The sequence below is a fragment of the Sceloporus occidentalis genome, unplaced genomic scaffold, assembly GCF_023333645.1.
Source record: "Sceloporus occidentalis isolate IW3139 unplaced genomic scaffold, rSceOcc1.0.p SCAF_44, whole genome shotgun sequence".
Classification (NCBI taxonomy): Eukaryota; Metazoa; Chordata; class Lepidosauria; order Squamata; family Phrynosomatidae; genus Sceloporus; species Sceloporus occidentalis.
In genome coordinates this window covers 7430974-7445182 of record NW_028317024.1, presented here as the reverse complement: position 1 = coordinate 7445182, position 14209 = coordinate 7430974, and the positions used below count along the sequence as shown (strand labels likewise).

The window sequence follows — 14209 nt, the reverse complement described above, 5'->3', positions numbered from 1 at the left end:
TTTTATTTTACAGAATACATTACTGGATGAAAGGCTCTAACCCAGGGTCAGACAGGCGAAGGCCAGGCGGCCCTCAAGTGGCCCTTGAATGCTACCTTTTCTGCTCATGTAACATGCCATTGGGCATATGCAGCTTCTGGCTACACACTGCAGCACCCGATCTGCCGCTGGAGTGAGCATGTGGTGATGTTGACCAGCGGCCCACAAGGCCTGGTCTAGCCTTGAAATTTATCATATTGCTACATAACACCTACATTGTTTGGTGCCAGAGAAGAATTTGCAAAGCTAATATCTTTAGATACATTTTTAATATATAATGCCAAATTGGTTTTAGGTTATTTTTTATTCACAATGCCCTATACAATAGCATCTACCTAACAATCCTATCCTTAAACTAATATTACTAGAAAATACCATAGATGTACATTTTAATAAATTAAGATTCCATACATTTTAGTCATGTAAGCATGCAAGGATGAGGTCTTAGTTCCTCATAAATTATTCCCAAAAACCTGTATCATAGCCTTTTATTCTGTGATTAAATATTTGTGACTTTGAGTTGAAATATTTTTTCTTATATATAATAAATCTTCCATAAATTAAATTATTGTACCCTGCAAACCTTTCAGAATAGTTACACTCCAGTAGTTTATATTGTTATATAGCGACAATTAGTCACAGTTATTAGGTGAGCTGGTTTACATCTTCACCTTTTACAGTTCTTAACTTCTTTATAGTAGTAATTATTCTTTCTGCTGGCCGGAGAGGCGATGTAAAATAGAGGAAATGTATTATCATTAGAACTTGCAGCTACAACCTAAAAAATTAGAACATAAAAGGAATAACCTTCAGGAATCCAATTTCAGGCATCACTCCTATAAAATATTTTATTATCCAAAATGCTCAAAGCTAATTTAGCCATTTCAGGGTGAAAATAACAGTCTTACATTATAAACCTTTTTTTCTGAATAAATAATAAGATGCATATGAGAGATTAGGAGAAGTAATTATTTTGTGCATGTATCCAGGGAGCCAATGCACTCAATAACAACAAAAAAATATAAAAAAATGTTAAAATGCAGGTTAAAACTATCGAGCATAAATCACATAATCCAATTATCGGCAAAATACATAGAAATGTCCCAGCTGGTGTAAGGAGAGTGTATAGTTAAAGGTCCTATTGGTTCAGCACAAATACCAATTATAAAATGACAAATATCATCCAATGTATCTACCTGTTTTTATTTAAATCATCTTCTCAGAATTAAGGGTTGTGGTCACCCCAAGAGTGTGATGTATAAAATCACGCTTTCTACATAATTAGATATGCATAATTACCAAATCTATATACATGCAATACCTCCAGTTTGGATTTGGAGGATAATTCTGTTGGATTTTGTGGACACAAAACAATTTGAAATGTAATATTCTTCATGGTTTTACTATTACTTAGAGCCTTCATATATAAATCTATTTTTTTTTTGTTACTGTTTCATTTCAGACAATTTTATTGCAAAAGCATTTATATATTGGCACAATAGCAAAAGCCTACTTTTTGTGGTAACTCCCACAGAAACAATTTCTAATACTTTAACCAGCTGTGTCATGTCTTGATGTGTCAGAAGCATGTGCATTTTGTTGAGTTAGCAAATTGTATATGGTATGTAGCAGCATGTAAAACTGAAAATGTTATACAGAACTTTGTTGGTGTGAGGCCTAGACTGGCCACCAGCCACATGCCAGATAAGCCTTAAAGTGCCAGGTTGTTAAGTAAATTACCCTAAAGAGAGGCATGGAACCTACTCATACCTCACCCACTAAAAATGTTCCAACTTATATTTACAGCTAGCAAGCTATTCAAGGACTCGTTGTAAGTCAGTTATATAAAATTGCGAGTTGACAATAGTAAATATGGAAGTTGGACATTTTTTTCCAACAGTGTCACATGTGTCCCTGGGATCCCATGGGCATCCCTTACCTCTGCCCAGCATGCTGAGGATCCCTCTCCTGAGACCAGGCTGCCAGGTAGGCGCTCTCCACGCGGCTCTGGCTTCAGGCAGCAGACACTTCCCTTAGAGATTGCCAGGGTGCATGTTCCCATTACGTGATTAGCGGACGAGGGGTGTCTCAATTAGGCACTGGATTTATCACCCGGAAGTCCTTTCCACTGGTACCCTGGTAGGGTCTATATTATTGTGTATCCTGTTTGGAGCTACTTTGCAGTATATTGATTTCGGCTAATTTTTTACCTTCCTTTGTCTGAGGATTCTGTACCTCGAATCCTTTACCGTGTATGAATCCCACTTGTCTGCCTCCCAGCTCCGTGTATGAACCCCGCTTGTCTGCCTCCCAGCTCCATCTGTGAACCTGTCTTGTCTGCCTCCCAGCTCCGTGTATTATCCCTGGTTTGTCTACTTACCTGCTCGTGTATATCCTCTATGTATCCGGTGATCGGTTTGGTATTCTTGCTGTTCGTGGGAAACCCATTATTTAGCGAATCGTGCCCTAAACCAACGTTCTCTACAGAAGTGTATTTTCTGATCTGCCTGCCTACTCTAGGACTACTATCTATATTAACCCTCTCCAGGGCCTCCTCACTGTTGGGATTCACCAAGCCCTAGTTTTCTGCCTTGGGGTATCTACCTATTGCTGCAGCTTTACTGGGCGAAGATATTCTGCGGTGAGTGCTCCAGTGCTCGGTAACGTGACAGTTAGTTTGTTGCGTTAAGTTCACACATTAGTGAATGTACAAAGTTACAATAGCATATAAGAGTTAATCTACCTGAACAATACTTCCCATGCCAAAATGTTATTCATACTTTACTTATTCTGCTATAGCTAAACATTTTTTATCTTTTAAATCTTGTATCATCTTTTATTACCTCCATAAATACAACATCAGCCATCATTTTGTCCCACTCATTTCACATGTTTTCAAATTGTTGAATGTATAATTAAGTTAATAATTCTGTGAGTTTATATGTCTACTATAGGGTAGAATTTAATTTGTGTAAGTTATAAACATGTGATAATTATATATATGCAATAGTAAGGCGACCACATTAGCAATTTTTCTACTATTTGTCCTGTAAAGCATTCATGGGCTGTTTAGCTTGTTCTCTTCCTTTAATATTCCTTTTTTTTTTTTCTAAAGCTATTTCTCTGATAGATAATTAATAAAAGGGAGCCAGGTGTCAAAAGGCTGAATATGGGATGTTAATTAATTTGCTTTACATCGTCTTAAAATGTATTTTACAAAAGTAAATTATTAGATGTATAAATAAAACGTGGAGTACATAAATACATGAATAACATTTTTGTCCTTAAATATTAAATATTGTTGAGGCATAGTCGTGTTTTTTTTTTACTTTGGAAACATGTAATAGTTCCATTTCATTTGCATTAAATAACTTGGAAAAGTGATCATGTGGACAAAATGTAATACCGTAAAAAGTTTAGTGCACTGAAATGTCCACATATGGCACAAAAAAGAGCAACGGGACAGGTTTTAAAACTTCCATTAGTGTGGAAAAAATGAAATAATGCTGTTTAGTTAATGGCACATGGGTGAAAATGTAGAAAAAGGCTTTTCAATTCATAGGTTTTTACAGAATAAATTTTTTAGCTTCCAGTTTTAATAAGAAAAATATCATTTTATCAAATTCCCCTCTTTGTAAATTTCCATAGTTGAATACACAATTGAAAAGGCAAGACTTCCTATACATATAATAATTTACATTATTAACGTGTAGTATAATTGCATTCAATATTGTCATAGTGTTATGGTTCTAAAATTAACCATTAATGTGCAAATATATGCAAACACTAAAACCTAAATGAGTGACCCTGTGGTTTCTCAATTATTAACTCTTAATAGCCAAATGATTATATTGTATTGTTGACTGTGTAAATGAAATGCAATCAAATAGTTTTAATAACAGTCCTTATACAAATTATAACATGTCAGGAGGTAAGGATATTCAAAATTAAGCTGCAGATGTTCAAGCAGGACTTTTACATTAAATATACACGCTACAAACAGCAGCAATTAAAAGCAGTAAGAGAAACTGGAAACAAATACTTTATTATACGCTAGAGAACACAAAATTATATGTAAATATTGCTGTAGAAAGATTTGGAAATCTTGAAATTAATTGTAAAATTCATTACTATTGTCTTTTTATATATATTTTTGTATTATATACAGTGCGCAAAGGATACCTTTCTTAAGGCAATTGGCATATCTTCATATTCTGCCTTGAACTCAAAATGTTCTGATTGTCCTTTTAAGTAAGGCAATCGCTGCACTTCTTCATCATTTTTGCATGTCTACTGTCACTAAATTCTGTACGTTAATATCAGCTCTTGTCATTTCTTTCACAGCTTCACTCTGATGTGGACAAAGGAGATAGTTCCATCAAATATGTCTTGTCAGGGGAAGGAGCAAGTTCTATCTTCAATATTGATGAAAATACTGGGGATATCCATGCTACAAAGAGGCTGGATCGTGAGGAACAAGCCTATTATACGCTACGGGCGCAGGCTCTTGACAGGATAACAAATAAACCAGTGGAGCCTGAATCAGAGTTTGTCATTAAAGTGCAGGACATAAATGACAATGAGCCTAAATTTCTGGATGGGCCTTATACTGCAGGAGTTCCTGAAATGTCTCCAGTTGGTAAGAATAATATACATTTGTATGGTTCAATGAATAAATTAAAAAGGCAAATATAGTTATTGTAAACAATATTGAGCTTACTTTGTAAGAGACAATAAAAATCAGAAAGACAAATATATAAGAAAACACAAGAGCCAGAAAAAAACCTTATATTATTGGTTATATAAATAATACAATATAGTGCCTTGCTACGCTCTTAAATGTTTGCTTATCGTGTCAGCACTTTTAGTGATGCCTGGGTGTTTTTATATCAAGATCTAAGGGTGTTTTGGGAATCTAATTAGTTGTGTAGCTATATAATACATCACTATACAAATAATTACAGTACACCACAAGTAGGAAAATACATAATTATTGTTGGTTGAAAAAAGATGTTTGTAACCTAAAGGTTAATTTTGATTTGTACAAATGTAAATTTCAATGAAATTTGCCAATTTTGTCAACTTGTCCAATCTACGTAAATAAGGAGGGACTCCAAACTAGCAAAAATTAAAACAAGGAGCTCTGAATGTTCATTTGAGTTTCTCTGGTTCTTTCACTCTCACCTATTCTCTCTTACACTCTCCTTGAATGTTTTCCTACCGTCACTGACTGCTTTCATGTCCCAGACATGCAGCCCCACGTCTCCTCTTGCATCTTCTTTTCTTGCTTCTTCTGCACTGCTCCTTGTGTCTTTCTTTCTTTGCTTCTCTGTGGACATGGCCTCCTGGTGAACGTCTACAAAATGGAGGAATGTCTGGTGGAATGAGAGAATGAGAGTGTGAGACAGCTTGAGTGATAAGTTTCCATATGTAAAATGTCCTCAGATTTTGTCAAAAAGGAAAGAGGAGGAAGCAAAATTGACCAACAATGAAACAAAAACATTTGTCAGAGTAGTTTTTGGTCCATTTGCACGTCTACTATTTTTAGTATATGTCTGAAGAATGGACCAAATCGTCCAAAATTTTAAATTTACAGTCCTTGCTGCAATTGACTGAATTACATTTACACCATCTCTTAATTACACACTAACAATAATTTTATTTATTTAATAAAGTGAGTTAGATCATCAGGGCAAGAACACATTATTTTAAGTTTAACATTGAATAAATCTGTCGGAATGTAACTATAAGTGGCTCGCTCTATGAAAAGAAGCGAAGCACTATTTTAGTGCTCCATCCAATTAATTTCAATGGCATTTAACAGAAGAAAACTGCTGACCCTTTTATTTTGAATTTTATATTCTATACTAAGGTTCAGTAACATTTGAAGGTAAAGATGCTACACTAATTGTACACACAACTGAGTAGACATATGAGACTTTGGAATTGTGTATGTTTCTATTATAATTAATACACGCCGATCAGCCATAACATTATGACCACCTGCCTAATATTGTGTAGGTCCCCCCTAGTCGAGGCAGAGACTCCACTAGACCTCAGGTGTGTTGTGGTACCAAGACAATAGCAGCAGATCCTTTCAGTCCTGTGAGTTGCGAAGTAGGGCCTTCATAGATCGGACTTGTGCTGGACGTTTTGGAGATGGTCTGACCCAGTTGTCCAGACATCACAATTTAGGTCTTTTTAAAGTCGCTCAGATCCTTAAGCTTGCCCATTTTTCCTACTTCTAACACATGAACTTTGAGGATGAAATGCTCACTTGCTGCCTAATGTGCCATGATAACAAGATTATCAGTATTCTTCACTTCTCCTGTCAGTGGTCATAATGTTATGGCCGGTCGGGGTATATATTATTATTACTATTCATTACAATTAATAAATAATGCAGGTATCATTGAACATTAATGTGACAATGTTTTAATTCTGTTTAATGAAACAGAATTATTTATTTTTAATTTTTGTATATTTAAATTAAATGTTTGCTATGATTTTTCACAGGCACCTACAATATATTAACATGTTGGTGCTCCCTTAGTAAAGCAATTATTGTAGTAAACAGAATGTCAGCTTGGACAATCATGTCAATATGCAAAGTAAACTACTGTTAATAAAAAAATGCAAAAACAGTTTAACATAAGAGGTAACTGTCCAAGGAAGCTAATGTGAAACATAGTTTAAAACAAAACAAAGCAGTGTAGCCTAGTATAACTTATCGTGCAAAAAAACCAAAAACATGACACATTCTCTGTGATTATAATTGCATAATAGAGGTATAAATATAATATAGCAAGAATATATTGCTTGCTCATTTAGTGGTTCCTTTTTAACATATGTATACTTTCTCTTCCTTTTTTAAAGTTGTTTGGTTTATTATTCAGAATGTTTCCAGGATAAGCTACTTAGCTTTAGATTTATACTGAATTAAGTTTTTGGGCTCTTTGGCTGCATATTAGTTAAACGGAAGTAATTATTCTCCTGTTGACTGAGATTTTACTGAGGGGATCAACATAAAGTCTTAATGTCATTTGTTTTGTAATTGTCAAGGCTTTAACACATATATAGATTTTCCTTGACGATTTTTTTTCAGTTCTTTCTTATCATTTCCTGACTCTTTGCACTTATGAATTGCCTGTGTTCGATCAGAAATAGACCAAACTAACGTTTTACTTTATTTTGTTTATTTTAAACCAGCCTTTAATTACTTGCCTGTTGATGTTAATATTGCTGTCTTACTTAACTACATTTAAAATGTCTCTTTATAGAGAATTAGGGGTTGGGAGTAAATATACGGTATATACAAAAGGTGGGAGAAATACTGATAAATACACTATCCTAGGAGAAACTATGACACAATGTTTTTTTCCCCTGCTTTTGATGTTAACACTTGCAAAAACATTGACTAGTGAGAAACTATTCAACCTACTGATGTCAAATAGGGATTAGTCTCTTAAGGGGGAGTTGGTAGCAATCTTTGAAGAGAGTTGTGATTTTAACTCCCCCAATACGGCTATTTATTATGAAAGTCCAACATTGAATGCATATAGTTTAATGCAATGGATTAGGAAAGAGGAATCTCATTAATTTAACCATACATTATACACAGCCAGCCAAAATGTTCCTGTAGCAGAAGCTAAACCATGACATTCATAATGCATAGTGAAATCAAGGAGCTGAAACCACTCTCCTTTTAGTGAATACATTTCATTACATTGAACATTTTCTGAAAAGCCTGTAGCTTTGTCAAAACTCAACAGGAGGAACAAGTTTTTTGCTGTAAGAATTTCCCTGGGGCAGAAAATACTATTTTACACCCATTTTGAGATGAGCCATTTTCTCACTTCAACACTACTATTTACCGTATTATTAGATGCTGTTATATAAGTGATTTGGTTAAATGCCATAATTGCATTTGTGGTAAGGACAAATGGGAAGGAATGGAGAAGAGGAGGACAGAGATAATTGAAAAGTCGATCTGTGTGCCATAACCAACGTACCTGGTAGGCCTTGAAGAGGGCACAAACAAGGTTATCCAAAACGTGAATTTATTGACAGTACATCAAACCCGTCATTGTTAGCTTACAGGGTAAGAGAAATAAATGCCTACTGGATTCCAGTTTTGGACTTTGTTATTGGAAGACGTGGGGGATGCACCTATCCTCAAGAGTGCCTTTAATATGCAAGTTGATAAAGGCTTATCCTGGTCAATAATATTCTTACATATTGGCAACTGCAACTGAGGATAGTGGTGTGATGGAAAAAAAGCTTATCTGCCAAAAATAATCAAAGCTGGACTGCTAAAAGGGCCAAAATGACTAGCTATGGTATTGACTATTAGTGAGGACTATTAGTGAGGAATAAAACCTAGTGATCAAATACTCAGTATAAGTCAGAAATTTTAAAGAACATGGAAGAATTAGACTTCTTGGATTAGCTGCGATGCCACTTATGGACGCGTCTTAACATAATTTCTAGATCAGCATCGAGAAAAAGTTGCAGCAATGTTGTGGAAGGGAAGTGCCAGTTAAATAGCCAGTGCCCATCCCACAGCTAGAGACTAATAAATTAACCTTTCTTTCCTAAATTTCCTAAGCCTTTAAAATGGGTTGTATATAAGTTAAACTAGCCTCTAAACATTCATTTTATTTAATATCTCATTGTATATTCCAAACATTATTTTCCTGATCATTTAAATAGCTTCCTGTCTATTGAACAATGATATTCTGTACAATGTTAGAAAATACGAACAGTATTACAATGCTAAACTTACTGTGAAAAATAGTTAGTTTAATAAATAAGCATAATAATATGATATACAGTGATGTGTTGCTAACATAACCTAAATAAAAAGATAGTTAAATGAGCCTTTCATATCTATATAAGTGAATATTTATTATAAGAATTAAATGTATAGTTAAACAATTTTAATAAAGTAAATATAACTTGAAGCAATATTTAAATTCCTATAGGTAATATTGTACTAATCATGCCTGAAAAGCAGAGATGTATATTATAACACTTATATCTATCTATACATTAGCATTAGATACCATAATCCAATAAATGATTAAATAATTACTTTTATGTAATAATGATATTGAAATATCTGTTGTATTGTTGGTGCATTATATCTGAATCAAAATATATTTTTCATTGCCTCAGATAGGTTTCTAGAATTACAATATTACAAATGTTTTACAATGTACTGCCATAGGTTGAGATCTGCTTAACTGAAAGACAATACCATTTTATTAAGGGACGTCCGTGCTGCAGGTTATAGCAACAGATGCCGATGATCCCACTTATGGAAACAGTGCTCGTGTGGTCTACAGCATTCTCCAGGGTCAGCCCTATTTTTCCGTGGAGCCAAAAACAGGTATGAAAAAAACAAATCTTACCATACTTTTGTTTACTGTGATTGATTCAGTGTCTTTCGCTGCTGAAATCTATGGCTATATTGCTTACCAAGGAGCTGAATCAGTGGGACTGCGCTATATTGTAAGCCAAGGGAAAGCTCACGCAATTTAAAGTCGTTTCTGGACACCGTTAATAAAGCACTTAATGTGGCAGGTGGGGCTGCTCAACTGTAAGGTTTGGTCAGAACTTGCAAATATAGAAAAAGGGGATAGCACAAAAATATGAAGGACTACAGATTCAGAAATAATGAAAATTAAAGTGTGGTTTGGTTGTATGTACAGTAAATTATCATTTGTAAGGATGCATGTAATAAGAGTTTTTTTGTCGTAAATACTGCTTTGTGACCTGTTTCATCTAAATGGTTATGTCATTATGATGTTGCTAAATTTGCTACATTTTAAAGTGCTGTAAAAAGTGACAACATTATACAAAGAAGTATACAAGTGACTGATAAAATGAAAGTGAAATATCACAGTGTGAAAATGGCTTACACCCAAGAATACTTTAGGAGCTGAGTTAGGAAGTGGTAAAATGGCCATTAACCTTCAAGGACTCTGTTTCCTCTGGCAAACTGCCACACGATTTGGAGATATGAAAAAAAAAAAATTATAGGAAAGAGTTTCCAGCCTTGGCGTTAGAGGTCTATAGTATTGAAAATAGAATTAAGGAAGCTTTTTACTGAAAGATAATATTTGTGAACAAATTAATAGTAGTAAAATTATAAATTTTATCATCCCATTCTTATGATTAAATTAATTTGTTTTTTATAGGTAAGAAATAGTTTAATTAGGGAGAATGACATAGATATCCTATGATCCCAATTGCCTTTAACCTGCTTAATGGCCACTAATGGCGGCTTGACTTGAGATTCCCTCACTGAATTAGTGTCTAACATTTCTGATGAGAGGCTGTTTCATTTATCTACCACCCTCTTAGTAAAATAAAACTTTATTTGTTAACACCCATGACCCTCTGTTTTTAGATTATGACTTTTTGTTCTATTATTTATCCTCCTTCGAAAAAAAACTCCCTTCTGTACTGTTAAATCCCTTTAAGTATTTAAATGATTCTATCTCATTATATCTCTCCTCTTTCTTCCCAACTATATTAATAGAAATCCATTAGCCTTTCCTAATATTTTCATTTGCATTTAGTTGCTTTATTACTCTCACTCCCTCTTACTCAATCTTACTCATGCTCTCACTTTCTTACTCACACTCTATCTCTCTCTTACTCAGTCACTCTCACAGGCTCTTTATCATTGCCTCCCTACCTTCTCCATGTCCATGTGTCTTTTTGCACAGTCCGCTTCTTCTATTGCCTCTTCTTGTTCTTCTTCCCGGTATCACCTCCATTGTCCTGGCCTCTCAGAATGCTTCCTGAAAACTGTGGAGAAAGAGAAATGTTTCTGCAGCTCTTCTTCTATGTGAATCCATCTACAATGTTCTGGCTTCTTCATGTAATTCCATGAATGGAAGGAGCAAAGTCCTGTTCCTCCAATCTGGGAGAGGGTCTGTGCAGAGGTGTCCCCTCCCTGTGCACTTGCCTCAGCGCGGCTTTGTCCTATGCCCCTATTATAAAAGCACAATCTTCTCCTCCTAACACAGTGAAATTTGGAATCAAGTTCTTACTCGCATTTGCAATTTGCATGAAACTCGTGGGTTTACGAAGACATAGTTTGCTTGCCTTAGAATCAATTTGTATCAGCTTGATTCACCTGCAGTCAAATGTATGCAACAAGTGTACATGGCTGCCATCACTGAGTTATGAACAGTACCCCTGTGTGAGCCCAAGCAAGCAGGGTGTAAGGATCGTTTTACCAGAAGGAATCCGGGATGCAGGAAAGGAACACGCTTGCTCAGTACAGGACACGCACAAGGGGCCTGAGGTGGATAACAGGGCACTTGGCGGTGTTGCTGTAAGCACGGGTGATCAGGACAGCGCCGTTAAGCAGACCAGGGTCAGGATACCGGAGGTTCTCAGAGTCGTCAGGAAAGCCAGGGTCAGGATACCGGAAATACACAGGAGCCGAAATGGAAAGCCGAGGTCAGGATGCCAGAGATACACAATAACCGTTTAGCGGACCGGGGTCAGGATGCCAGAGATACCCAAAGTCGTAAGAATAGCCAGGGTCAGGATTCCAGAAGTTCACGATAGCCGTTGAGCAGACCAGGGTCAGGATACCAGCAATAGAACAAGATACAGGAAAAAATACGAGGGGCTCAATAGGTACGGAAGCACCAGTACAACTGAGCACCGGTGGATAGGTTTGGGAAGTTTAAATAGCCCGGGGAGGCGTTCCCCGGCGTCCCTGACGTAACCGCGTCCACCGTCGCCATAGCGACGCAGCGGAATCCAGGCGGCGGTCAGCCGCATAAATATTCATGAAGTGGCCGCGCGTGCGAGCGGCTGCTTCATGTAGCAGGGAATGATGCCGGCGTTTCTGCCGGGAGGACGGAGAGGAACTTCCCCGCGTCTGCCAGGTAAGTGCCTTACACAGGGGGGGTTCCTTCCTGATCCTTCTTGATCACAGTTCCCCTCATTAGCCCTAGGGGCCCACTACGCATGGCTGTACCTTTGTGGCCTGCTACCCAGGACTGGGCCCTTGGGGCTTTCATCTTGTTTTGGCCTAGTGGCCTCATTATGAGCTTTAGGGCTAAGTTCCCCTATTGCGAGCATGGGGTGGGACAGACATGAGGGTGGCGGCACAGTGGTGGGGTTCTCTTTAGGTTTCTACTGGGCCCCAAGATGTTTTTTGTAAATTTACTAATTGGACTTTTGCTAATTCATATTTTTTCTAATTCACAAGCTCTTACATTTTAACTGAACAAACCCCTCTCTAAAACTGAACTCTCTGAAAACACTCATGTGCGGAATAACTGGTAAATTGAGTCATACAAATCCTTTGCTATATAGAGAAAGGCTGCCCTCAGTGGCTGTGAATAAGGGCAATTGGATCTTTTTTTAACATGTAGGGTTTTTAACATATGTTAGTAAACTTGTGAAAGTATGACATGCCCATGCCAGAGTACAATTGAAAATGCAAATATTTTAAGAAATAATTCTTAACCAGTACATTAAATTGTTAGCAATTTTAGAGAATGTATAATTGATGAAAATGGATATGTGAACATTTTAAAAATTCAAAAAGGTATGTATGCTTGCTTTTCCTTTTCACAAGTTACCATGACATTCACACGGCATGTAAAAAAAGCTATCGTGTCTGGTGCTAAAAGCCTTCAGAAGGGGCTCAATGGGCTAATCCTGCACTCCAAGGATGGCAGTATTAATATGTGTTTCTTTTCTGTCTTTTAAAACTATGAAAAGATGAATCTGCTAAATTGTGTAAATGACCAAAATACGTAAATAATCATGCCAGTCTCATTAACCATGAAGCATAGTTTAGTCTGTCCTCTTCTGTTTTCTTTTCCCATCTAATTAAGAAGTCAACCTACTTCAAGACCTCTTTTGATCTTTTGATACTAATATATCAATATATGAGTACTGAACAAGTTTAATTATTAATCTGAATTCTGAGGTTAATGAATATCTAATGAGCCTAAATTAGTATCTTTAGATATATGTAGATTCATATTCTACGAAATAAAACCCAGAGAGAGATGTTTTTGAAGTAACGAATTAGGCTTAGATACCAAAACTATTCCCCCCAAAACAGTAGCAAACAGAATATTGAGAATATTACTTTTTATTTTTTTATTGGGGTGCATTTCCATTGTAGTTAGTCGCATTAGTTTTAGCCTTCTAGTTATCCTACTGAATTAGTTGTAACCCCTTTCTGCTAATGTTGACCAATTAATTTGTTGTGTGGCCATCCTAATTAGCCCAGTTTCTCACTATCTTATTTTCTCTCATTGTATCCCTACCTTCTTTGCCGACTGTTTACGTGTCCCTGTCTTCTTTCCCATAGCTCATCTTCTTCTTATTGTTCTGTCTTCTTTCTTTATCTGCTTCCCACCATTTCTTTGTCCGCTTCTCTGTGAACAGGCCTCACGGGGCATTTCTGCAAAAGGGCAGAGATTCCAGACACACCCACTCCCTGATTGGAGAAACAGGCCCCAATTTTAGATGAAAAAAAAATGGAAAAAAAACCAATGTAATTTAATGTTATCTATTACTGTCAAATATTAAGGTTATTAAAATCAGGTGATTTGGTAAAAAATGATCAAAAACATTTATTACACTCTTGAGTTTGATAAATAAACCTTAGCACATGCATCTTTTTATCATTTCCTGTGGTGGTTTAATTACATAAAAACAACACAGATTTTTAAGAAGCTTTTACAGTGCACACAGAAGAAAATATGAATGAGGCAACATTTTACACAAATATCTATAGGAAATGTGTGAACATTTATTAGGAATGATGTTTGTAATGCATTTAGTTATTACATTCAGATGAGTAAGTGGAGCAACACCTTTAATATAATGTATTTTCCTATGACTTGTGTTAGCAATTAAAAAGCTATGCCATTCATGTCTTTAAATGTGTGAAGAATACTTTATCTTGGTAAATATGCAACTGATTTTCCATGCAAAAAATAATTTGATAATCCTAACCTCCATAGGGGAGAATGGTAAGAAAGGGTTGAGGTAGCAGTAGGTTGAATATATGACTCTAATGTTCTTTAGATCTTTTGGCATGTTATTACTGCATTGTATGATATTCTGTTTTTTTCCTGAAATTACCTACATTAATACAAATAATTAGAAACCATGG

The 14209-nt window shown here is 36.0% G+C and overlaps 1 protein-coding gene across 2 annotated transcripts in view; it reads left to right on the top strand.

Annotated features, from left to right (window-relative positions):
* LOC149289633 (cadherin-7-like) overlaps window positions 1–14209 on the top strand; it is a 55506-nt gene that overhangs the window by 15487 nt on the left and 25810 nt on the right. The window contains exons 2-3 of one of the 2 annotated variants that reach the window (XM_089490457.1): window positions 4384–4678; window positions 9311–9430. In XM_089490457.1, coding sequence (XP_089346583.1) covers window positions 4384–4678; window positions 9311–9430 — 415 coding nt within the window. The remainder of the gene's footprint in view (window positions 1–4383; window positions 4679–9310; window positions 9431–14209) is intronic. The other variant, XM_089490458.1, reaches the window with a different exon arrangement.